The 24,877-nt window shown below is 45.1% G+C and overlaps 1 protein-coding gene across 1 annotated transcript in view; it reads left to right on the top strand.

The window, feature by feature from the left end:
* The window catches only part of LOC147455586 (putative serine/threonine-protein kinase At1g54610), a 57,811-nt gene extending 33,344 nt beyond the window's left edge, over window positions 1-24,467 (top strand). Inside the window, exons 4-7 of the mRNA XM_086514333.1 lie at window positions 22,308-22,535; window positions 22,671-22,771; window positions 22,851-22,968; window positions 23,450-24,467. Coding sequence (XP_086370459.1) covers window positions 22,308-22,535; window positions 22,671-22,771; window positions 22,851-22,968; window positions 23,450-23,980 — 978 coding nt within the window. The 3' untranslated portion in view covers window positions 23,981-24,467. The remainder of the gene's footprint in view (window positions 1-22,307; window positions 22,536-22,670; window positions 22,772-22,850; window positions 22,969-23,449) is intronic.
* Window positions 24,468-24,877: the final 410 nt, after the last annotated feature.

The raw sequence follows: 24,877 nt of genomic DNA, 5'->3' as shown, positions 1-24,877 counted from the left end.
AACAAACTCGTAAATCTGGGGTCCCTGTTGGAGACAATTGTCTCAGGCATGCCACGTAATCTGAAAATCTGGGCCACAAACAGTCTCGCTAAGTGATCCGGCTTGACTGTTTTCTTCACTGGAATCAAATGAGCTTGCTTGCTAAATCTGTCAATAATAGTCCAGATACCATCCTTACCACTGTGTGTTCTCGGGAGGTCAAAAATGAAATCCATTGCGTTACTTTCCAAGGACGGGTGGGTATGGGCAAAGGCTATAACAATCCCTGTGCCTTATGCCTGTCAAACTTGACCTTCTGGCATACCAAGCAACTGCGTACAAACTCTTCCACATCCTTCTTGAGTCTTGGCCAAAAGAAGTATCTCTCTGCCCCTTTCATGGTGGTAGCAATGCCGCGATGACCCGTAAAAGGCGGACAATGGCATTCAATCATAACCTTTTCCCTCAACGGATGTGTAACGCACAACATGTTTTTCCTCATCAAGTAGCCATCCCGAATGGAATACTCGACTACTGTCTCCCCCGTATCCATGTGAAAAAGTCTGCAAAATCAGGATCTGTGGCATATTGGTTGACCATATCCTCGAAGCGCCTATGATGTATCGTGGAAATAGCCAGAACCAATGGCTTCCGAGACAAAGCATCTGCCACCAAATTCTTCTGTCCCTGAACATGGACAATCTGGAAGTGAAACTGTGACAAGATGTTCGCCCACCGCATCTGCTTTTCTGATAGCTGCTTCTGTGACAAGAAGTAACGTAAACTCTAATGGTCTATAAAGACAGTAAAATCCGCTCCGAGTAGGTAATGCCGCCACTGAGTAAGAGCATGGATAACCGCCAAAAGCTCTTTCTCATAAATCTGTGCTGTCAATTCCTTGAGAACAATTGGCTCTCGTAAGCAATGACATGGCCTTCTTGCATTGAGACCGCACCCAGACTACGACCACAAGCATCACAATATACTTTGAATGACTTTTGCAAATCCGGCAAAGTCAAAACTGGTCCCGTAGTCAATTTCTCTTTCAAAGTCTGAAAGGCAATCACCTCTGTGGGTCCCCATGAGAAAGGGACTCCTTTTTGTGTCAATATATGCAAAGGGGAAGCAACCTCTGCAAACTTTCAAATGAACCGCCTGTAGTACGAACATAGTCCCAAGAAGCTTCTAACTTCATGGACATTCTTCAAATCGGGCCAATCACGGATAGTCTCTATCTTGGCCGGATCCATTTGCACTCTTGCTGCTGACACAATGTGTCCCAAAAAGTGTATCTTTGATAAGAAATATTCACTTTTCTTCGCATTAATCACTAACTTGTGATCTCGTAATGCCTGAAAGACTTGAAGCAGATGATCTCTATGTTCTGCCTCATTCTTGGAGAAAACAATGATATTGTCAAAGAAAGTGCCAACAAATAGCCCGTACTCTCGAAAAATCCTGTCCATCATCCGATTAAATGTCGCAGGAGCATTGGTTAAGCCAAACGGTATCACCAAATACTCAAATAACCCAAAAGTTGTCCGAAAGGCTGTCTTGTAGACGTCTCCCGACGCGATTCGGATCTAATGATATCCACTCTTAAAATCCTGTCCATCATCCGATTAAAGGTCGCAGGAGCATTGGTTAAGCCAAACGGTATCACCAAATACTCAAATAACCCAAAAGTCATCCGAAAGGCTGTCTTGTACACGTCTCTTGGCGCGATCAGGGAATGGCCGTTTTCAGGTCTCCGTTCCTCTTTCCCATTCCAAGTCCCTGTTCCGTGTTTCGAACGTGAGTACCGGTAACAAGGAATGGCATTTTGTTCGGCGTTCCCGTTCCGCGTTCCCGTTCCGGTTTCCCGTTCCTGGTAACTATGGCTAAAACTCGAGGATCCTTGTAATCTGTCGAGTATGTCATCGATCCTAGGAACCGGAAATCTGTCCTTGATGGTGATTTTGTTGAGAGCTCTATAATCGATGCACATTCTCCAAGATCCGCCTATCTTTAAAACCAACAACACTGGAGAGCAATATGGTGAAGTACTAGGCTGGACAAGACCCTTTTCCAAGAGGTCTTTCACTTGGTTCATAATCTCTTCATTCTGTGCTCGGCTCACACGATAAGGTGGCCGGTTCGGTGGAGTGCTTCTAGGTATCAGATCAATGGTATGATCTTCAGGACGAGCAGGTGGTAACTCGCCTGGCAGGCCCTCTGAGAAGCAATCGGCATGAGAGTGGAGAAAATCTTGGCGTTCTTTATCATGTTCAGACATATTTGTCCTATCCTCATCACTCAACTCTTTCATAAAGATCGAGTAAACAAATAGGCTTGGTTTCATTGAGTTTGAAATGGCCGAAGCCGATACAATAGGGACAGACTCGCCCTTAAGTTTAATGTCAAGTACAATGGTTCTGCCCTTCTCTGTAGTCAATGTCGCTTTTCTCGCCCGATAGTCGACCACGGTGTTGTTCTTGTGGTACCCAGGGAATTCCCAAGAGAACATCACAACCTTCCAAAGGCATTATGTAAAAGTCCTCATGCCCTAAATACCCCTAGCAATGCAACTGTAGTTTGCCAATGACAGGTGTAATGGCTACGTCCTTGCCGGGTGCCGCTAGAACTGCCTCCACAAGTGGTCCCATCCGATCGGGAGTGATCTTGAGCCGCGCCGCCAATTCCGGTGTAATGAAGTTGGCCTTGGCTCCTCCATCAAAGAAGATCAGGGCTTCTTGGTCTTTCACTTTGCCCCAAGCTGGGCAAAGTTCTGTACTCTCGTCCAACATGCTGGGATCGGTACCCACGCAATCTGGAACCAGTCCTGTTTTCATCTCGCCTTTTCTTCCACGCTCCTCAGCTGCTCTCGAACTCTCAGGCCTTTCATCGCCCTTGTCGTTTTGTTCTTTCTGTGCCTTTTTAGGGCACTTCGCGGAGATATGTCCAGTTTCCCCGCATCCAAAGCACTTCCCTTCCTTGATGAAGCAAGCTCTCTCTTGAGGAGTACGCTTGGGTCGTGCATCCTTCTTTTTTGGGTTGCTCTTCCTCTTTCTACTTTCATTTGTCGAAGTCTGTTTGGCTCTTTGTGTCATGATCTCATCGATGGGGTAGGTCAGACTGCCAGAGTGAATGGCAAAACCCCGTTTCGCATGACTCATCTACTCTTAATAGAAGCTGACTTCTGTTCCAAGCAGTGATCTCGGATCTCTGTAGGTAGACCCAAGGTAAACCGCTCAATCTGTTCCTTGAACGAGATCTTCTTGAATGAAGAGGCGGGTAGAAAAGAACTCCAGAATCTCTCGCAATAAGTGTCACGTGAGACATCCAACACTATGTGTCCGTGGACAAGCTACATCATGACCAGGGTTCAGTTCAATCAAGTCAGTCTAGAATAGGAAGTGATTTGGCACTTTTGTGAGTATGTTCACAGACCGGTCACCGTGCATGTCCAGACACTTCGATTAGATGCATATCCTCCGGTTGCACACAGCATGATCATCAGATTTCCATCAGAACCCGTTAGGAGCATTTTTACAGTGCGTAGACCTATTTTCCCTATTTTTGACATTTTTCACTTATTATTTTTAAGTGACTTTTGTTGGACAGTAGGTAGGGCAATTTTGCTAAGTTTGCATATAAGCAAACCTAGCGCTAGCACTTTTTGGCAGAAGAGGCAACAGGAGCACCTTGCTTAACAGGCAACTTTTCAGCAAGACCAACCCCCGCGACAACTCTGGCGTTTTCTCTCACCAGAAGGCCTAGCGTTTTTGCATCAGATCAACCAGTGTTTTTGCAATTGCAGATTCTTGGCGACAGCAAGAAGCAGAAGACTCCCAGCGTTAGCAGTTTTCCCCACGAGGTCAGTTTTCAGCCCTAGCGTTTTTGGTTTGTAGATCGATCTTAGCGTTTTTGCAGATCTTCGCGACAGATTCAGCCCTAGAACCAGCGTTTTCAGTTTTCAACAGTCAGACATCGCAGAAGAAGTCCCGAACCTCGCAGATCTCACCTTCCCGTAGCAGATCCTCGCCGCATGGTCAGATCCCGCAAAGTTTACAGATTCAGCCCGGAAAACGCAGATTTCAGCATCTTCGTTTTCAGCGGCCCGTCGTCGCATCGTCGCCATCGACATCGTCCCCGACATAGAGTCAGAATTCAATAGATAAAGATTTGCAGATTTCAGCCCTTAGAGTTTCCAGATTTCAGCCCGTCTCGTTGTCGTCCTCATCATCATCGACATCGTCGGCAAGTCCAAGCATTGTAGAGATTTGTGCAATCATCAGTAGATAGCTCTCGCCATAGAGAGTGGGCCTTCGGAGGAGGGTTTTACAACGTCTTTGGTGTCGTATTCTCTTCTCTATCTCTCAGTCTCATGCACTTCCATTCACTGTGTCCATTCACTTTGTTTGTGTCCATTGCACTCTCTCACTAAAGGAACCGAAGGCTCTCCCTTCCGTAAGTAAAAGGAACCTTGAGCACAATTCGGAGCACTCATCTTGAGCAAAGTTCAACATTCATTCCGCTGCACCTTACAATAGGCGTCCATTGTATCCTTCTTGGTCATCCGAAGATGGTTCCAAGCAGTTCGTATATCACGTTCATACTCTCGAGTCAGCCAATAAGAAATAAAAAGCCTCTTGATTTTCAGCCATTTAACTGGCGCAATTTTGCTTAATAGAAGCGTGGACCACCAAGTTCGAGCATTCCCCTTAAAGTAAGAGGCAGCTCTCCGAATCTTAGAGTGCTCTGAGTAACGTGCTCCCGCGAAAGCGATGTCAAACTGCCGTACAAAAGACAAAGCCTTCGAAGCATCTCTATATTCCGAAAACGTGTGAAATTTAATTGACCGTCCGCCTTCTTTAAACTCTCGGACTTTCTTGCTTTTATCTTCCAGAAAGTCATACTGGTTGGCTTTGTAAAAATTCTTCTTCTTTGCATAAAAGTTGCTGTCATCAGAGTCCTAATTAGACGAGTCCTTTGTAGAACTGTCACTTCTGGGCGGGATTTAGACTTCTTTTGTCTTTTTCTTGCCTTTTCCGAAGCGTTGCTTCTTGCTTCACTTTTTGCCTTTTCGGTCTTCTTCACTCGAATCAGATGAGCTAGAAGAACTATTAGAAGAAGAAGAAGAAGAACTGGGTACTCCTTCAAATCGAACACGCTTCTTCTGTTTCTTTGCCTTTTCAAATGTCGACTGACGACCCAAATAGCCTGGGAAGTCAATGCCTTTCTTCTGCTTTTTGCCGTGCTTTTCCGCTTTGTTTTGTGCGTCAAAAAGCTGAGCAATTCGTGCATCAACCACCTCTTCTAATTCCTTCTTTGTATACTTCTTGGGAGCAGGAGGTTTCTTGAGAGCGGGTTTTCGGGGTGGTTCTGTGGTTTTCTGCCACTTCGCGTGCATCTCCTCGAAAGAGGTCTTGCTTATATATTTTGCCATTTTTGGGTCCTTAGCAAAATTAAGCATTATCTTTGTTGCGTCGCCGATCAATCGTTGACGCTCCAGCTCTCGACGCTCCGCCTGAGTAGGCCGAGGCGGGCCATACTCCATGCCGGAATCTTTGTTGTGATCCCTTCCCGCATCTCCGGATGCAGAGGGAGTTGACTGATCCTTGCCTAAAGCCATAGGTGCCGCGGAAAAAAAATCGGGATCGGATTTCCTGTAGAAGAGAAATCGGCCTTGCTCTGATACCACTATAACAGACTTGGACACTCCAAGTCAAGAATCTACCGCGACAGCGCCAAATACCCACAACCACTTCAAAACAATTCACAGTTCACAATTTATTCGACATTGGCCCGACGGAGTTCCGTGCCTAGAGATATTGGCCCCAAAGATTGGCGCCCCTTTCGGTATTTCTTTTTGTACTAATCTGAGTTCAAAGTACAAGAGTGCGGGCAGGCGCTCACACTCAAGACTCTGCGTCTAGATGCTCTGAGTTGTGAGAGGCCAGCCCGCTTATATAAAGTACAAGGGTTGCCAAAAGCAGAGCCCCAAAGCTGCCATAAAAAGCTTCCCATTAAAAAACTGCCCTAAAAGTAGGCTTGCAATTTTTAAAGCTTCTCAAAATTTAAAGCTCTTTCTCTCTCTTACAATTGCGTAGAAAATAAAGCAGCAAAAGCTCTCTCTCTCTCTCTCTCTCTCTCTCTGAGATCGCGTAGCCAAAAGCATCGCCCAAAAGCTGCCAGCGCTGCCACGTCAGCCTCCGCATTCTGCGCCGTGATTCGCGGGCTGCCACGTCAGCAACTTTTCGCAATTCCCGGGATTGGTACAGTCAGCTACTTAAGCATTTGAGCCGGCTTGTGCACACACCTGGGGAGCCATGTCATCACTTTGTGACAGCAGATGGCCACCAAGGGGTAGATTTGGGTCTTAATTGTGATCTCGATGTGAGAGGAATGAAGAGCTGATGGCTGGCTGCAAAAATTTAGATCTAGTTGCAAAAATGCAGCTGATGATGGAGCATATGATGGACAGCAATGGGAGCACTCGATGTGGTTGATAAGAGGCTTGATGGGTTGCTGAAAGGTCTGGGCTGCAGCGGAGAGTTTGTGTTAGTAAACGAGAGGCTTTTCCGGCGAGGAAAGGGCGGAAAATCCGACGCGTTGAGTTGCAAGGATGATCCGGCTCGTAATACTTGCAAAATCCCAAGGCTTTGTTGAGGTGAGAAAACACTTGGCTCTGTAGGCTGTCAATCAATCTGATGAAAAACTCTAGGGTTGCTGCTTCCTCAATGCTGACTTTTTTTGGTGCCAGGTTGGGAAAATGTGCAAACGTGCGCACATGTGAGTTTCAGGTGGTAACTCACTGATCTGTAAACCATCTGAGGAAAGAATTGGACTGCCATGTTCCTCTAGCTTGCACGTTATGTCGGAGGCCCACTGAAGTGTAATAGTATTTGTTAAAACACGTCTACAAACCATTTATGCAAGAGGGTTCCAAAACTGGAAAACCTAATCTAATGGACTCGTTCGAACATGCATATCTTGCAAAGTAGGCTCATAAAAATTGCCAGTACTAAGGTGAGAGGGCCAATGCTATGGCATCATACTGAAAGGGCATCGCTTTTCTCATCACGAAAAGAGCTCGCGATTTCTCCAATGTTGTGCTCTTCGCCCTCGCTGAACAAGTAACCTACAAAAGTCACGATAGTTCGCGATTGCGCGTTGGTGCTAGAATTTGAAAAGCAACAAAAAAGGTAATCTGGCGTGTCGGCACCAAAAGAAGAATGGAATTGAACCCTTACCACTTCGACTGGAAATCAACCACGTAGACCATGGCAACACAATACCTTGCGCGAAATCCAACCGTGGTGTTATTATTAGGCTTTTGTGTTGTTAGGATTGGGGGCCGTCACTCTTTTGGCCCCCTTACCTTAATCCTCCTAGATTCTAGACACTCCTATCTAGAGATGTGTACAGAATTGGCTCTGGAAGTCGATGAAGCATGTCAATGTGGCACACAGAGCCATGTGCACGTCACTCTTTTGGCCCCCTCACCTTAATCCTCCTAGGATTCTAGACACTCCTATCTAGAGATGTGTACAGAATTGGCTCTGGAAGTTGATGAAGCATGTCCACGTGGCACACAGAGCCATGTGCGCGTGACAGTCCGGAAACTACTTCTGGATGTAGTAGATTTTCTTTAAGTAGCTTCTAAGTTAAGGGCCTTGTTAAAGGGGGGACCTCTTTGAGACATTCTAGCACTCAAGGAAGCAGAGCAGAGCCTTCGACTGTGTATCTCGTTGAAGCAATATAAAAGCAACATTGAAAGGGGTGCTAGGGTTTTGGGGCCAATGCTCTGTGGGAGTGAAACTCTGCCACTCTGTGCTTAGTGTGGATTCCGTGTGTGTGTGTGTGTGTGTGTGTGTGCGCGTGTGCAATTGTTTTGAAGTGCTAAAAGCTTGTTCTAGTATGTTCTTTTCAATAGGCACGTGGTGTTCCTCTACGATTACAATGGTATCGGAGCGTCAAGTCATTTGCTTTTTTGACAAGCAAACTGGTCCTACATGAACCTACTACGGCAAGCTATGGAGTGGGATGAAGAAGAAACAACAAGAGAAGGAAGAGATGAAGAAACAAGAGTTCGTTTTTGTCCTAAAAAGCTCTAAAAACATGTGTTTTGACGCTTTTTTGTGTTGTAGAGGCCTCTAAAAATCTCTTCAATGGATGAGAAATTATATATAAGGCAGAAGACAAAGTTGATCCTCTCAATGAGTCCTACACATTGACGCGAACAAATTTTGATTCCAACAAATTTGAAAAATTACGGTTTTCAGCGGCTATTTAGGGTTCTGTAGCATGTGTCAAAATTATGTTTTCGGTGTTAATAGGTAGCAGATAGGAGCAAAATGGAGTCATAAGCATGGGACTTGGAAAAACCAATGAGAAGAACCGCATGTTATGAAATTTTGATTGAGATTTTGAATATTGTTTTGGAAATAGGTTGAACTAAGTCAAATCTTGTTTGACCTTGTTTTGGTGCCGATTGAATTTGTTTGATTTTGGTTTAAATACTGGTTTCAATGCTGTCTAAGAACCTTTGTACGACTGCGGTCTAGGGAGCATTTGGTTGTGTATGGCCTCCTAACAACACAGACGTTGGTTTGGGGATCATTGAGTTGTACTTGGAGTTGAATATGGATGTATTATGTTATTTGTTTGCACATTTGAACTCTATGTGATCTGTAAGCACATATGAATCTGGTGCATCAATAGTTCCAAATTGGACGAAATTGCTTGGATATGTGATCTTAGTGCATTGAGACACCCCTTTAAAGATCAGTGCGGTCTAGGTGTGATGGCTAATATTGCTACGCTTGAATATCAGGAGTTCTGATGCGGATGAGATGATTGGATGAAAATTTGATCGTAGAATTGTATGGTGTACTATGTACCAAAGAATGTGGTGTGGTAATGATGGGCACTGGCATGTATGCATAAAGATAGTGTTTGCTAAAGAATCGGATTGAGTTTTGCATGTCTAATCGCAGACGATTACTCTCCTAAGAGGGAGGTATGTCACAATGTGGCAATTCCTAGGCCGTTAGAGCAAGTGAGACCAAGCGTGGACATCTGATTGAGGATAAAAAGAACATGCTGACGTGGACATTGTACAACCAACATCACAAATCACGGAAGTGTTGACGTGGCAATTGCATCGACCATTGTAAAACGCAAACAGCCTATTGATGTGGCAAAATCTGGAAATTGCTTTTGGCTCCAGTTGTCGGATTAAGAGCTTTTGGATGCAATAGCTTTTCTTTGAGCTGCTTTTAGGCCAAGGGCCTTGTAAAAGGGGGGTTCATTTTTGGCATTTGAGTACTCAAGGAAGTAGAGTAGAACATCGATTGTGTACCACGTTGAAGCAATATAGAAGAAAAATCGAAAGGGGCGCTAGTGGTTTTTGGCCAATGCTCTATGAAAGTAGAACTCAGCCACTTCTTGTCTCTCGCATGGAATCTCTCTCTCTCTCTCTCTCTCTCTCTCTCTCTCTCTCTCTGTGTGTGTTCAATTGTTTTGAAGTGCTAGAAGTTTGTTCGAGTTTGTTCTTTTCAATTGGTACGTGGTGCCCCTCTACGGTTACACTAACACAATTGTTGGGTTAAGTCGTTTGGGTCATCCTTATCCACACTATCCATTTGTAATGGGAACCTGCACTACATGATAACTGCAAAGAACAGACTAAACAATGTTAAGCACTTCAAATAACAACTGAACTGAAAGAGACGCACGACACACGAGACGGGGAGTGGGGGAGTTCCACACCAAGAGAGCACTGGCCCCAAACCTTGGCGCCCCTTTCGGTATTTCTTTATATTAGTACAATGTTGGTACTCTATCTTCTTCACCTTCACCCGGAAGAGTGCTAGGGTATGAGCCCTCTTCACATATTTAAAGGCCCTTGGCCTATGAAAAGCAGTCACATGAAAACCATCAAACTCTAAAAGCATCTAGCTTGTCCGTACAGCTTTTCATGTCATCATGTAAGAGAAAAATCCAGGTCTTCTGTATAGCTGTCACGTCATCGCGTTTTTACGTGATTCTTGTGTGTGTGTGTGTTGTGTGCGTGCGTGCGTGCGTGTGTGTGTGTGTGTGAGAGAGAGAGAGAGAGAGAGAGAGAGAGAGAGAGAGAGAGAGAGAGAGTCCTGCTTTGTTTTAATGTCTTTAGGTCACTTGGCCCCATCGGACGGGGTCCCATAAGTTGGTGAGAACTCCTCTTTAAAAATAGGCCACTCGGCAAGACTTTGCAAGTTGGTAAAAGTTCTTTTGTTGCTTCTAGGGTTTAGGCTCCTCGGCCAGGATCCGCATGTTGGCTCCGTTCTTCAGTGGCTTGACACGTCAGTAGTTTTGACACCATTATTTGAGTGCTTAATTTGATTATAGAGCTGAGAACCATTTTTAGTCCAACTTCTCATACCCATTATTGAAGAAAACAGTTTGATTGTAGAGCGAAGGATCATTTCTGGTCCAATTTCTCAACTTGTTTAGTGCTAATAGCCCTTAGCCTAAGCTTTCATAAGCTCTTAAATGCCCCTTTTACTCCTCCAATTAAGCATTTAATTCTTGTCCAATAATTGTTATAACTCTTTATTTTTGGCTCCCTAAAAAATGAAAGTGGATTCCAAGTGTCTACTTGCGTGGGGAATTATTCAATTCCCCTATTTTGAATTTTCTACTTCAAGTGTGAGTAAAGGGCCTTTTGCTCCTTGGTCTACAAGGCATAGAGGATGGTTGCGGGAGATGGGCTACGTCCTATAATTTTTAGTGAACCTCCACTTGGTGCCACGATATGAGTATGTATATGAGTATTATGTATCCACACAGAGTCATATGAATATCTTCCATGAGTCATCAAAGATACAAAAGTATCCAAAACCGTGTGCTAGGGTCCCCAAATTCAAGTCCTAGAAAAGAGGCGAGTTTTGCAAGTTGTAGTGTGATGTGACCTAGGTTGTCAATTCTAGATACAATCCTAGCTTCTGTATGGCTCAAGGTATTCTTATGTACTAGACCGGCTCCCTAAGAACCCCCCTCAGAAAATTGCCCCACCAAGAGTCATGTCAAACAAGTAAAATAAATACCTAAGACAAAATTACCAATGGTCTCACATTGGGCTGTTCACTTGAGATGCTTGAAGTTTAATACCCTTTTTGCTGCTCATAGTGGACATATGTAGGAAGACCAAGTCGATGAAGTAGCTACCATGGACACCCCATCATTGGCCGCGACATTGGATACACTTGGAATTTGCACCACCAACTTGTCACCTAAGAAGAATGCCATCTTGAACACCACACTTTCCAAGGCAAGGAACTTTTGGAACACATGTCCATAGTCCGACCAACAACAATAGATTGTGTGCACATCCATAGTGTTTTGTTTACGTCCGTTGGTTCCTTTTTAAATGCATGTGCCTTGGACTCTGACTCACGAGCTCAAACACACAGATAACTTGGAACTCCGACACATGGGTCCAAATTAAGTATTGGGAGCTGCTTTTGCTCCTCTCTGTCGCTCACAAGCCTCTCTTTGGGATCGTGGCCACTATTGCTGCCGCCACGTTTGTCATGGCGATCTCCTTGGTGGAATCCGTGTCATTGCCATTCCTGCCAAGCTTGCCTTAATCGTTTTCCTTCTACGAGCTCACGCATTTACCTTTGGCTCTACTGTTCCAAGACAAATGGGTTGCCAGCTCCTTGGCGAATTTCGATTGTGCAAGGGCTGGTCCAAGACAATGTAATATCCATAACCGAGTCCTTTATGACGGGCCATCATTGGTGCCGAGCCTTTGCGGAAACACCTACCGCCTTTGCCTTTGCCTCTTGTAGATGTGTGTGTGTGTGTGGTCTTTATTTCTAGATGATAGATGTTGTGGAAGTTTTTTCCTTGATGGCAAGTCAATGTGAATGGGGGTGAGGTTTCTCTACTTATTATTGTTGCAGCAAGTGAGACGATTCCTCTAATGTGTGCACTTGTGGGCCATTGAGCAGATTGTTTGCACAATCAGAAGATGAGCAAAGATGGAATGTCCTAACTAGGAGGTTCTTACAAGCGCCTTTGGTGAGGCATTGTAAAATGCTCCCAAAAGCACTGCCTTCAGGGCCCTTTCTCGCCATGCAATTGCGAGGACATCAACGGTGGGCCTTTCAAAACACATGCGTTTGGCCACCTCTGCCTACCGCATCTCAACACGCACTAGGTGGAGGCATAATCTAGCGTTTCAGAACTCAACCTGCAACCTAGTGATCTGCTTGATGATGCATAAACTTCGAGAGGCTCAGAAAGTGCCAGGCTAGATCCTAAGCTATACTAACTAAGATTGATGTTGACCTATAGCGGTAGCTTATCCGCGTGGCTCAAGTGCAATGCGCACGTGACAGCTAGCATCTCTAGCCACTTCTTGGAAGCTGCGTTTCAGAACGCTTCACGTGGGCTGAGAACTAGCTGTCGAAGAGCCCCTTCTTCAAGTGATGCCAAGGAGCCCTCTGTGTTTTGAATCGCAATCAGCAACAATTTTCCTTTCGCACTTGGGCATCTCTCCACGCTAGCACCAAATGCCGCCGATGCTCTTCTCTGAAACTGCCCGGCTCTTCAATTGCACCTCCTTGCCCTACTACTCCCAAGATCATGGAGCACAATGCTCTTATACCATGTCAAAGTTGACGATGGAGAGAATGCATGAGAGAGAGAACGAGAGAGATTTTACTGAACCAATCAACTGGGCAATGAATTAATTATAATACAGTGGGGCCTCAGGGTATTCTTATATACTAGCTTGGGGTCCTTAGGTTACCCCCCCCAACCCCCAACCCCCACCCCCTCCCCCTCCCCAAGAAGGAAATTGCCATACTGAGAATCATGTCAAATAAGTAAAATAAATACCTAAAGACAAACTAATCAATGGGCTCACATTGGGCCATTGACTTGAGATGCTTGAACTTTATACATGCAAGTTCTCATTATGAATGGCTCATTGTGTTATCCTCCCTAAATCTAATACTTTGTTAAGATGGCACCTTTCAATTGATTATATTGGTATGCTCAAAAGCTGGACAACTTTTCATAGCTTAATGTCTTGATTTACGCCTGTGGCAATGACCATCTGAGTGTTTGGGGCCATCCATATGCTGCGTGCATGGCAAAAATTGTGAGGAACAAATTAGCCGTTTTTGTCTCTTTCAAAAACAGCAGACGGTATTTTCCTGTTATGTGTAGTAACACTGAAACCGGCCCGTAGGGCGGTAGGCGTTGGCTTTCACCCGAAATTCTCTACTTTAAACACACACACAGAGCTCTTTGCAAAGAGAACCGGCGACGGGAATTAACACTTGAATACACACACGGCTCGGAAGCTAGAATGCTCCGAGCAGACGCCGACAACCTGTAGGCCCCAAAATTGGCGCCCCTTTCTGTATTTCTTTATTCTTTAGGAGGGTAAATTACAAGGTAAGGTCCTGGGAATCCTTCACGTGTATCCACCTAGATACCATTTGATTTGGCCAAATTTCGGCAGCATAACAGCCCCAAAACTTGCGCGAAACCCATTCCCCTGCTGGAACTCGCTTGCACTGTCGTATACCCTCTGATTCCTGTCCAAAAACAGTAAATTCAGCACGCTGTATTTTCTGGTTTTTGCCCTGTTTTCAGCCCCAAACAGTCCCCTAACTGTCCTTTGCCAGTGGGGCACGATTCCCAATGATCCTGGCGTCCGTATGGCTGAAAAACATTGAATTTACAGCGTATACACAGCGCTGATTTTGCACCTGTACGGTGAGGTTATGACCCTCACCAGTGCCTGCTTTGGAGCAGCAGTTAGCTACCCCTGTTCCTGCTCAAGGAGGCTCTTGCCTCAGCACAAAAGCATGAACCCACACAACTGTACATCAGTCAAATGAGTAGCCCTCTTGTGGGGCATCACATAACTGCACGTAGGGAGAGAGAGAGCAGTGTGTAGTGTGCAGGGCATCACTCCTAGCACCACACTGTACATGAGAGGGAAAGGAAGCACTCCATAGCTCTTAACCTGTGACAGGTTGCAAATGAAGCCTCTCCCTTCTCTAAATTCAGCGCCAATTCTTCTGCAAGAGGAAAGTGCATGAAAAGTTGACACTTGGCGCATTTACAAGCATTTGCCCGTTTGGGCTTGCCGCTTAAAAATATCCTGACCGGTTGCCCAGTTGACTTCGCGGCAGAGTTGTAAAATGTTCCCCTAGTCATACCGGAGGTAATGACGCGAACACATTTCACGGCCCAAAATAGCAGTTCCCTAAATTTTAGGAGATGCTTCCGTTGGGCTCCCACTGGTCTTCTGACCATCTATCCTCATTGGGACCGCATCCAAAATTGCAATGTGGCCCAACTGTCGGATACTTTTTGTTGGTAGTCCCACCTTGACTTTACACCTTAATTGAGTTCACTTCCTAGTATCCACCAACTTGCTAAATGCGACGGGGGGACCTATATGATCTTGCTCTGAGCCTAGACATCCTCTTACCATACGAGTTCCAGTGCCGACCACTTCCCGTCTGCGGGTGAATCTACCGTTCACATTGGCCATACAATGTCCGACCGTTTGCTACTTCAAAAAGAGGGTCTTAAACAAATAAAATAAAATAAACCCCATTGGAAAGAAACCAACAACCAAGGTTAGCAGTTGCCACATCTCTATGACATGGTTAATAACTGCCACGTCCTCGTGACATACCCCCCTCTTGAAATCGCAAACGTCCTCGATTGCATACCATAAATACACGCCACTGATGATCTTGTGCTATTAACACTCTTTTATCATCGCATGTATCCGCAAGAAAGGTCGTAACATACATAGATACAAATGACTTAATGAGGCCTTCATACTTTGGCCATTTCCATCTATGGCACTGAATTCATATGTACATTTGATGTACTAGCTTTATCATTACCCCTCCTTTGCACACGTCGGGTTGGGGCATAAGTAGGCTGTAACCCAAAGGCTTCAAGGTAAAGCTGCAATACATTTGGTGACTCTGACAGTTCATGCTCTTCCATCCACTTTGCATCCATAGGCGGATAGTTCTTGAACTTCACGAAACAGCGTCTTGCAACTTGTTCTTTAACTTTTCTGTCCTTATGTGCCAAAACTTGCTCAGGTACCAGGATCTCATCAAGTTCCTCAACTTCTAGCTGATCCTCAACTGTCATATCTTCTGGCACATCACCCACGAAGGGTCTTAGAAGACTCATGTGAAACGCATTATGAATCTTCCACGCATCAGGCAGTTTCAGCCTGTAAGCCACATTGCTGATCTTGTCAAGCACTTGAAAAGGCCCATAGTAACGCATGCTGAGCTTAGGAAACAGCCGTTCCTTGCCCTTCATCTTCTTTAACCTTGCCTTTTCGAACCTTAGCAGAACCCAATCACCAGGTGATAACAACAATTCACGACGGTGATGATCAACAGCCTTTTTCTGTTTTGCCTGAGTCTTCTCTAAGGCAACTTTAATCTTCTTATACATCTCATCCATGTTCTCAACATATCGATCTGCCTCAAAGATCTTGTCCTTTGTGTGCAAAATGGGAGGAACCTTTTTGCCGTCTTCAACAATTTCAAAAGGTGCTTTGCCAGTAGACGAATGCACCGTATTATTGTACGCATACTCAAGCATAGGCAAATACTGTTTCCACTTGCCCTTATTATCTGACACATAGCATTTCAGCAGATCTAAGACAGTAGAATTGGCCTCTTGTGACTGTCCATCAGTTTGTGGATGAAACGAAGACGAGAACTTGAGCGTAGTACCCATGTTCTCAAACAATCCTCTCCAGAACAAACTGGTCATGCGAGGATCACGATCACTGATAATCGATTGTGGCATACCATGGTACTTAAACACATTGTACATGAACAAGCGTGTCATCTGATCAGATTTTGTCTTCTTCCTGACAGGGATAAAATGGGCTTGCTTGCTGAACCTGCAAATAATGGTCCATATACCATCATTCCCTGTTGGTGTCCTTGGAAGATCAAAGATAAAGTCCATAGCAATGCTTTCCCATGGCTTATCCGGAATCGGCAGTGGTTGTAACAACCCTGGTGCCTTTTGCCTGTCAAACTTGATCTTTTGGCAAACTATGCATGCTCGCACAAAGGCATCCACATCTCTCCTCAAGGTAGGTCAATAGAAGAACGTCTCTACCGCCTTAACTGTTGCATCAATGCCACGATGCCCTGCATACGGTGGGACATGACTCTCTTGCATGACCTTATGTCGCAATGGCCTAGTGACACAAAGTCTGCCATGCATCATCATAAAACCATCTCTGAGGAGGTAGTGCTCACGATGTTGCCCCTCTTGTAACTGTTCAAAGATCCTTGCAAAATCTTCATCAGCAGTATACTGTTCCTTCATGTCATCTAACTCATGATGATAAGGAATTGACACAGCTGAAATTTGTGGCTTTCTTGTTAACGCATCAGCCACAACATTCTTCTTGCCTTCCACATGCATAATCTGGAAGTGGAACATGGAAAGAATGTTTGCCCATCGCACATGCTTTTCGGATAACTTTGACTGTGTCAAGAAGTATCGCAACGTCTGATGATCTGTTTGGACAACAAAATCAGCACCTAAGAGGTAGTGCTTCCAGCTAGAAAGCGCATGAATCACGGCCAAGAGCTCTTTCTCATAGACTTGCATAGTCCTCTTTGGCCCTTGCAAAATTCGGCTTTCATAGGCTACTACCCGTCCATCTTGCATTAGCACTGCTCCGATGCTACTGCCACACGCGTCACACTGGACCACAAATGACTTCCTGAGATTTGGCAAAACAATAACTGGATCTGAAGTCAACTTTTCCTTTAAGAGACTAAAAGCTGAAATCTCTTTTTGGGTCCATCTGAAAGTGACCTCTTTCTTTTGCAATGCGTGAAGAGGCGATGCTATCTCTGCAAAATTTCTGATAAACCTTCTATAGTAGGAACACAATCCCAAGAAGCTTCTGACATCGTGCACAGTCTTCAAGTCTGGCCATGTCTTGATAGCTTCGACCTTTGTGGGATCCATTCTAACACCATCCTTTGAGACTATGTGGCCCAGAAAGTGGATCTCTTTGAGGAAGAATTCACTTTTCTTAGGATTGACAAGTAACCTGTGACTGCGCAGCTCTTCGAACACAATGGTCAAGTGACGCCTATGCTCCTCTTCATTCTTCGAATACACAATCATGCCATCGAAGAATGTTCCAACAAACTGTTGATGCGAGCGGAAAATCCGGTCCATCATTCTGTTGAACGTGGCAGGAGCATTTGTTAGCCCAAACGGCATCACTAGAAACTCATAAAGACCAAATGTCGTTCTAAACGCAGTCTTGTGCACATCCTCTGGGCTTATACGAATCTGATGGTACCCACTCTTCAGGTCTATCCTGTTGAAAATTGCAGCACCCTCTAAACGATCGAGAATATCATCAATGCGAGGAATAGGAAACCTATTCTTGATGGTATTCTTATTCAACGCACGGTAATCAATACACATGCGCCATGAGCCATCCTTCTTCTGCACTAGGAGCACTGGGGAGCAAAAGGGTGAAGAACTAGGCTGAATCAGCCCCTTCTCTAATAACTCCTCAACCTGGCCCATAATCTCTTTCTGCTGCGCCGCACTAACCCTGTAGGGAGGTCTATTTGGTGGGCTACACCCTGGCACCAAATCTATCCGATGGTCCTCAGGTCTCTCTGGCGGCAATTGCGACGGTAATGAATCAGAAAAACAGTCACTAAACTTTTGCAAAAATGCTGACCTTTCTTTATCTAACACAGATAAATTTGACTGATCACTATCTGAGACATCACGTGCAAAAATCAAGTACACAGAAAGATGATTCTTTATTACAGATTTGATAGCAGAAGCAGATACAATAGGGACGGACTCTCCTTTAAGCTTTACATCAAAGATGTGAGTTTTGCCCCTATGCTGTACAATGATCTTTTTGTTGTAGGCATCCAAGACTCCATGCACTCGGAACATCCACGGGATCCCCAACAAGGCGTCACAACCTTCCAGCGGCATGATGTAAAACTCTTCAGTGTCCACATACGACTGAATATGCAGACGCAGTTTTCCAATGATGGGAGTAACACACTCTGAGTGGCCAGGACATGCCAACCCTGCCTCTGCGGTGTACCCCATCTCTTCAGCTCTGATGCCCAGCTTCATAGCTAACTCTGGTGAGATAAAGTTGGCTTTGGCACCTGGATCAAAGAAGATGAGTGCCGTCTGATCCCTAACTTTACCCCATGCCCTGCATAACTCACTGGCATCTGTGCTGGGCCTGTCACCCACCATGTCTGGCACTAAACCTGCCGTGGGTTTTGGCTTCTTACCTTTCTGGTCTTCTTTATCCTCTGAGTCAGCTGGCCTTTTCCTTTGTGGACAATTGATAGAAATATGACCAGGCTGCTCGCATATAAAGCATTTGTTCTCAGCCATTAGGACCTTCTTTTCCTCGAGCGACTTGCGCACAAAAGGCTTCCTTTTCTGTTTCTTTGCCTGCGCTCCAGAAGTCCCAGCTGAATCCTTGTCTTTGGTGGCCTGTTCTGACCCCTGTGACGCATCAGGAGCCCTTTTCACAAAGGGCTTCTTCGCTGAATTTTTCTTTTGCTGCCCTCCTTTATCACTGCTCGGAAATCCACTGTCCTCTCCTTTCAACAGGGCAAGACCAGTGTTCGCAACTTCCATAAGCTGAGTAAGGGTAGCCACTCTGTTCTTTGTACAGTAATCGCGAAGCCCTTTAGGCAGCCCACAACAATACTTCTCTATCTGCTCTGTCAATGGCACAAATCTATAGGAGGTCACTGAGAGTAATGCTTTACAAAACCTCCTATTATACTCCAGCAAGCTCTTGCACGAAGCTGAAGTAAGCTGGTGCCAATCTGTCAGGACATCGGCTTCAAATTCATTTGATAGCCAAGCAGATGCAAACATTTGCTTGAAGTAAACCCAAGTGGCGGGTGCTTGTCCTTGCATTAACAATGTCGTCCACCATGTAAGCGCATTGTCCTTTAAGAAAGTGGCAGCTTTCCTGACCTTCGAGGCCTCTGTAAAATTCCCTCCCGCATAAGCTGTATCAAACTGCTGGAGGAAAGTGAGTGCCTTTGTCTTATCCTCGAAACCATTGAAGGTACTGAACTTTACCGTTGCACCACCTTCTTTGTAAGCCTTCGGCTTCTCTAGTGCCCCCAAGTTGTCATATGGAATGGTCTGCAACATGGGCACTGTACTAGGCATGATCGGCACGCCTTGGCCATTCACATTTTGCGTAAGAGGTGCGATATCTGGCTGCTGTCCAGAAAAACCAGCCATGCCAAAATAACCCTGTGGCACCCCAAACTTGCCCTGGTTGCCGTGGAAACCTTGCCGCATGCCGATAGTACCATACATGGGGTTTGGCATGATGCCTTGCATACCCCCGAACACTGTTCCTGGCATGTACGGTTGACTTCCAGACGCATAACCAGCCATACTTTGGAACACTGATCCACCCCCGAAATACCCAGGATGTACCGTGGGTGGTGGAAAAACTGAGTGCATAGCCTGGTATCCAGCTCCCTGCCCATTCAAGACAGCATGCTGGCTCTGAAAGGTGGCCGGCTGAACTGGCATAACCTGTGGAATAGGTGTTCTAGCCACCTGTTCAAGCACGGGAGGAACTTGCTTTGGAGCCCCCGACTCCGCAACATGCGAGTGTTCCCTTTCCTCCTGCGCCTCATGAAGTACCTGGGCTTGAGCTTCAACAAGCTCCGTACGCGGCGTAGGTTGCCTATTTTGATGTTGCACTGGTGGCGCTTGCAAGAATTCCATAAACCTCGGAGTCTGCACCAGCTGCGAAAAGACATTCACCGCGGCAACTAACTGAGTCTTAAACGCATCATCCTCAAGTTGCCCTGTCATAAAGCCCTGTACTACTGGAGGGACATTCACGTTGACAGGAGGTACAGACTGACGTGGCCGTGAGCTCTCGCCAATCTCAAAAACCATAGGAATCTCCTGGCTCTCCTTTGGAGAGGAACCCTCTTCCATAATTCCCTTCCCCTTGTCGGCCATAGTGTAATCCCCGCGTTCTTGCACTGTGTGTCTTTACCCTGAACAATCCAGGCTCACTCTTTAAGGAAAAAGTGATTGATATCCCGGCAATGGAACCATGAAACCGGCCCGTAGGGCGGTAGGCGTTGGCTTTCACCCGAAATTCTCTACTTTAAACACACACACAAAGCTCTTTGCAAAGAGAACGGGCGACGGGAATTAACACTTGAATACACACACGGCTCGGAAGCTAGAATGCTCCGAGCAGACGCCGACAACCTGTAGGCCCCAAAATTGGCGCCCCTTTTGGTATTTCTTTATTCTTTAGGAGGGTAAATTACAAGGTAAGGTCGTGGGAATCCTTCACGTGTATCCACCTAGATACCATTTGATTTGTCCAAATTTCGGCAGCATAACAGCCCCAAAACTTGCGCGAAACCCATTCCCCTGCTGGAACTCGCTTGCACTGTCTTATACCCTCTGATTCCTGTCCAAAAACAGTAAATTCAGCACGCTGTATTTACTGGTTTTTGCCCTGTTTTCAGCCCCAAACAGTCCCCTAACTGTCCTTTGCCAGTGGGGCACGATTCCCAATGATCCTGGCGTCCGTATGGCTGAAAAACAGTGAATTTACAGCGCATACACAGCGCTGATTTTGCACCTGTACGGTGAGGTTATGACCCTCACCAGTGCCTGCTTTGGAGCAGCAGTTAGCTACCCCTGTTCCTGCTCAAGGAGGCTCTTGCCTCAGCACAAAAGCATGAACCCACACAACTGTACATCAGTCAAATGAGTAGCCCTCTTGTGGGGCATCACATAACTGCACGTAGGGGAGAGAGAGAGCAGTGTGTAGTGTGCAGGGCATCACTCCTAGCACCACACTGTACATGAGAGGGAAAGGAAGCACTCCATAGCTCTTAACCTGTGACAGGTTGCAAATGAAGCCTCTCCCTTCTCTAAATTCAGCGCCAATTCTTCTGCAAGAGGAAAGTGCATGAAAAGTTGACACTTGGCGCATTTACAAGCATTTGCCCGTTTCGGGCTTGCCGCTTAAAAATATCCTGACCGGTTGCCCAGTTGACTTCGCGGCAGAGTTGTAAAATGTTCCCCTAGTCATACCGGAGGTAATGACGCGAACACATTTCACGGCCCAAAATAGCAGTTCCCTAAATTTTAGGAGATGCTTCCGTTGGGCTCCCACTGGTCTTCTGACCATCTATCCTCATTGGGACCGCATCCAAAATTGCAATGTGGCCCAACTGTCGGATACTTTTTGTTGGTAGTCCCACCTTGACTTTACACCTTAATTGAGTTCACTTCCTAGTATCCACCAACTTGCTAAATGCGACGGGGGGACCTATATGATCTTGCTCTGAGCCTAGACATCCTCTTACCATACGAGTTCCAGTGCCGACCACTTCCCGTCTGCGGGTGAATCTACCGTTCACATTGGCCATACAATGTCCGACCGTTTGCTACTTCAAAAAGAGGGTCTTAAACAAATAAAATAAAATAAACCCCATTGGAAAGAAACCAACAACCAAGGTTAGCAGTTGCCACATCTCTATGACATGGTTAATAACTGCCACGTCCTCGTGACAAACACCAAGAGATTTATTTAAATCAAACTGAAGAAAGTCAATGAGGCAATCTGAGAAAAACTGTCATTGGTGCAATTCAAGAGTACTAGAGAGGAGATGCAATTTTTTGTTCTGTTAAGTAACTTAGGAAGTGTAGGGAATTTCTGCCATTCAGAGAAATAGGAAGTTGAAAGACTCGTTGAGTGGTGGTAAAGGACAAGAACGAAAGTTCAAGGAGTGGGCTGGAGCAGCTGCAGTGGCAGGAAGTTGAAGAGGAGTTATTGAGTGTTGGTAAAGAAGGACAAGAAAGGAAGTTCAAGGAGTGGGCTGGAGCCGCTGCAGTGGCTTCCAATGGTTGCATAGCCTTCATGGCATTTTTTTCATTGAATCTTTTTTTTTTTGTGGTTTTTTTTTCTCTTTTGCGGGGGGGGGGGGGGGGGGGGGAGGAGGGTTCAAGCGACAAATTAACAAAACCTTCTTCTCTATCTACCTTTTCTGCCCTTGAATTTCATGAAGCTGTTTATGTTCTGCTGTTCGATGTCTGCCACATTGCCTGTGTGTAGTTGTAGGGTCCTCAATGAGTGAATGCAATTGCCAATAAGGTCATGCTTTTCTCTGAATTGGATTAGTAAGAATGAGGTCTTAGTTCTGTTTGTTATAAGCTAATAGAAAGCTATATATTGTTCTTTTGCCCAGGTTGAGCAGCTGCATAAGATTTTCAAACTTTGTGGTTCGCCAACAGAGGAGTATTGGAAGAAGTCCAGGTTACCGCATGCAACTATTTTCAGGCCTCAACAGCCCTACAAACGCTGCATTACCGAAACATTCAAAGACTTTCCATCATCTTCTTTAGATCTCCTTGAAAAGCTCCTTGCTATTGAGCCATCAGAACGCGGAACTGCTTCAGAGGCTTTACAAAGCAAAGTAATTTTAACATGTTGACACGAAGCATTTTGAGGAAATTTTTGCCGTTTTCAATTTGTTGCAGTTTTTCACAACAATGCCCTATGCTGGTGATCCTTCGAGTTTAATTTTTTAACCGTTTTCAATTTCTTGCAGTTTTTCACAACAATGCCCTATGCTTGTGATCCTTCAAGTTTACCGCAATATCCACCAAGTAAAGAGCTGGATGCAAAGATTCGAGATGAAGAGATGAGAAAGTTCGTAATTTACGTAGTGCACGCTTTGTGCGCCCATGAGAAACAGGCTGATAATGATGGGCTCTTTGTTTACCTGCAGGCAAAGGAACTTAGCAGATAAAATACAAGATGAGGCTCCTGCCAAGCGAATAAGGGATCGGCCAAGTAGAGCTGTTCCTGCTCCAGAGGCAAATGCAGAGCTGCCGAGTAATATTCAGGTATTGTTTATTTGATGTTTCGGAATACCTACCCTGTACCAATTTTGAATGTGTTTCTCCAATTTTTCAATGGTTTAATCTTTTTGACAATAGAGATCTATCTCTGATCGTCGACACAAATTTTCATCAATGAGCTCACAAACAGGGGCATTTGTGTCTACAAATTATGAACCATTTCATCTCAAGAACCCACAATACCATCTAAAATCCTAGTTCTGTCATCTTCTATCCGGGAGAACTAATTAACAAGGGTATTTTGAGAATTTGAAAATTCCAAGGACATTTTGGAAATTTTGGCAAAATACGAGGGGTATTTTGGGGATTTCTGAAATTTTAGGGGTATTCTGGGAATTACTAAAAACTTCAGGGTTATTTTGGTAGTTTCCCCTTGATGTTTTAGCATAGCAAGCTGTGGATTACCGTTCTGATGGATTTCGAAGTTGCTGTTATGATCTAATTTCTCTGTTGGAACTTGTTGCAGAAGAAGAGGGTTTCAATCCAGCAATCAGCATCAAGTAGGAGTGAGAAGTTTCCTCAACCTCATGAAGATGGTGGGTTAATGCAGCCGTCTCGCCAAAATCAGTTGCATGCAAATGCCACCTCGCGGCATGCTGCGCCACCAGCCTTATCATCAAGATCTGGTCCACTAGGACCCCCCACTGGGGGCCCAAGGCGGAAAAAGATGGGCGGCGAAGATGTACGCATGGCCCCATCTCGGCCTGTTCTGCGTGCAAATATGCCAGCTTCTGCTTTCTCTTCGCAAAGCGGAGACTTGACTCATCTGACTAGCATAATAGCTGCTAACAAAATTGCTGCAACCAAGGACTCACGCAACGAGGCGGTGAGTCAAAGGCAGCATTTATATAGGGATAACTCACTGGAAGCTGCAAGGCATGGTCGGAGATTGGATCAAGTTGATACAGCGCAGTTTTCGGAATCCTTCAGGGCTCCTTTTGCACCCTTAAAGAAGGATCCACGGGCATCCATGAAACAATCATCAATGGCTGGTTAGTTGATGGTTGTGTAAATATGTCGAGGCCTGAGGATTTCCTTCATGGGTGGCAAGCAGGCAAATGGTGGGGGATCCTAAATTCGTCATATCAACCTATCAGCCTTTGAATAACTTTTCTTTATGCCCTCATACACAAAACAGACTCTTGGGTTTGGATGTGTGCGCCAGTTTTTAGATGTTCCGGCATATTACTGGACTACAAGCAATAAAGCTTTTGATGACGGAACATCTTACAGAACAATTCAATTCTTTGCCGTCAGGAACTACCCCTCTTTTTGTGTTGCATAAAGAGGGGGTGAAGCAATAAAGATGCTGAAAGTGAGCAGGAGATTTTTCCTGGTTTTTTCTTTTCAAAAGAAAACGACCCTATGCAAAGGGAGCTAGCTGTCTTTGTGTTTCTACTCTTGTGAATATTATTGCTCTTTAGATTGTTATTCTGATAAAGAGAATGTTCTTTATGCAATTGTTTAATACAAGAATTTGGACTGATGAGTTTTACCTGGTTAAGAGCGGCGATAAACTACATGATATGAGGCGCTCTCTAGAGTATTTGCATGCCGAGCAAAGATTGCTTTTGTATGTTTTCTTTTTATCAACGCAGTGTCCATGAGGCTTTTTCAGACCTTGTGAGAAGGCTGTTCCTTTCGCATCATAGTACACTAAACTTTTGATTTCATTGTGTAACCTGTTACTCCATACAATTTGTGAGTGTGCATTCATTGGCAGGATAAGTAGTAAGAGGAGCTTTTCTTTGGATGTTCCTTACTTTCAAATGCACTATCCAAGGAATTCCCATTTTCTTGTCAGAGGGATGTTTCTCCACAGCAATGGTAAGGGTTTGTCCTTCACCTGGAAAAGTCTGTTCACAATAGTGCATGTTCTCATTTGTAAATAAGA

The sequence above is a fragment of the Adiantum capillus-veneris genome, chromosome 6 (genome assembly GCF_014529385.1).
Source record: "Adiantum capillus-veneris isolate H3 chromosome 6, ASM1452938v2, whole genome shotgun sequence".
In the NCBI taxonomy this organism is placed as follows: Eukaryota; Viridiplantae; Streptophyta; class Polypodiopsida; order Polypodiales; family Pteridaceae; genus Adiantum; species Adiantum capillus-veneris.
The sequence above is the reverse complement of the archived record's forward strand: the minus strand, read 5'-3'. Positions and strand labels throughout refer to the sequence as shown.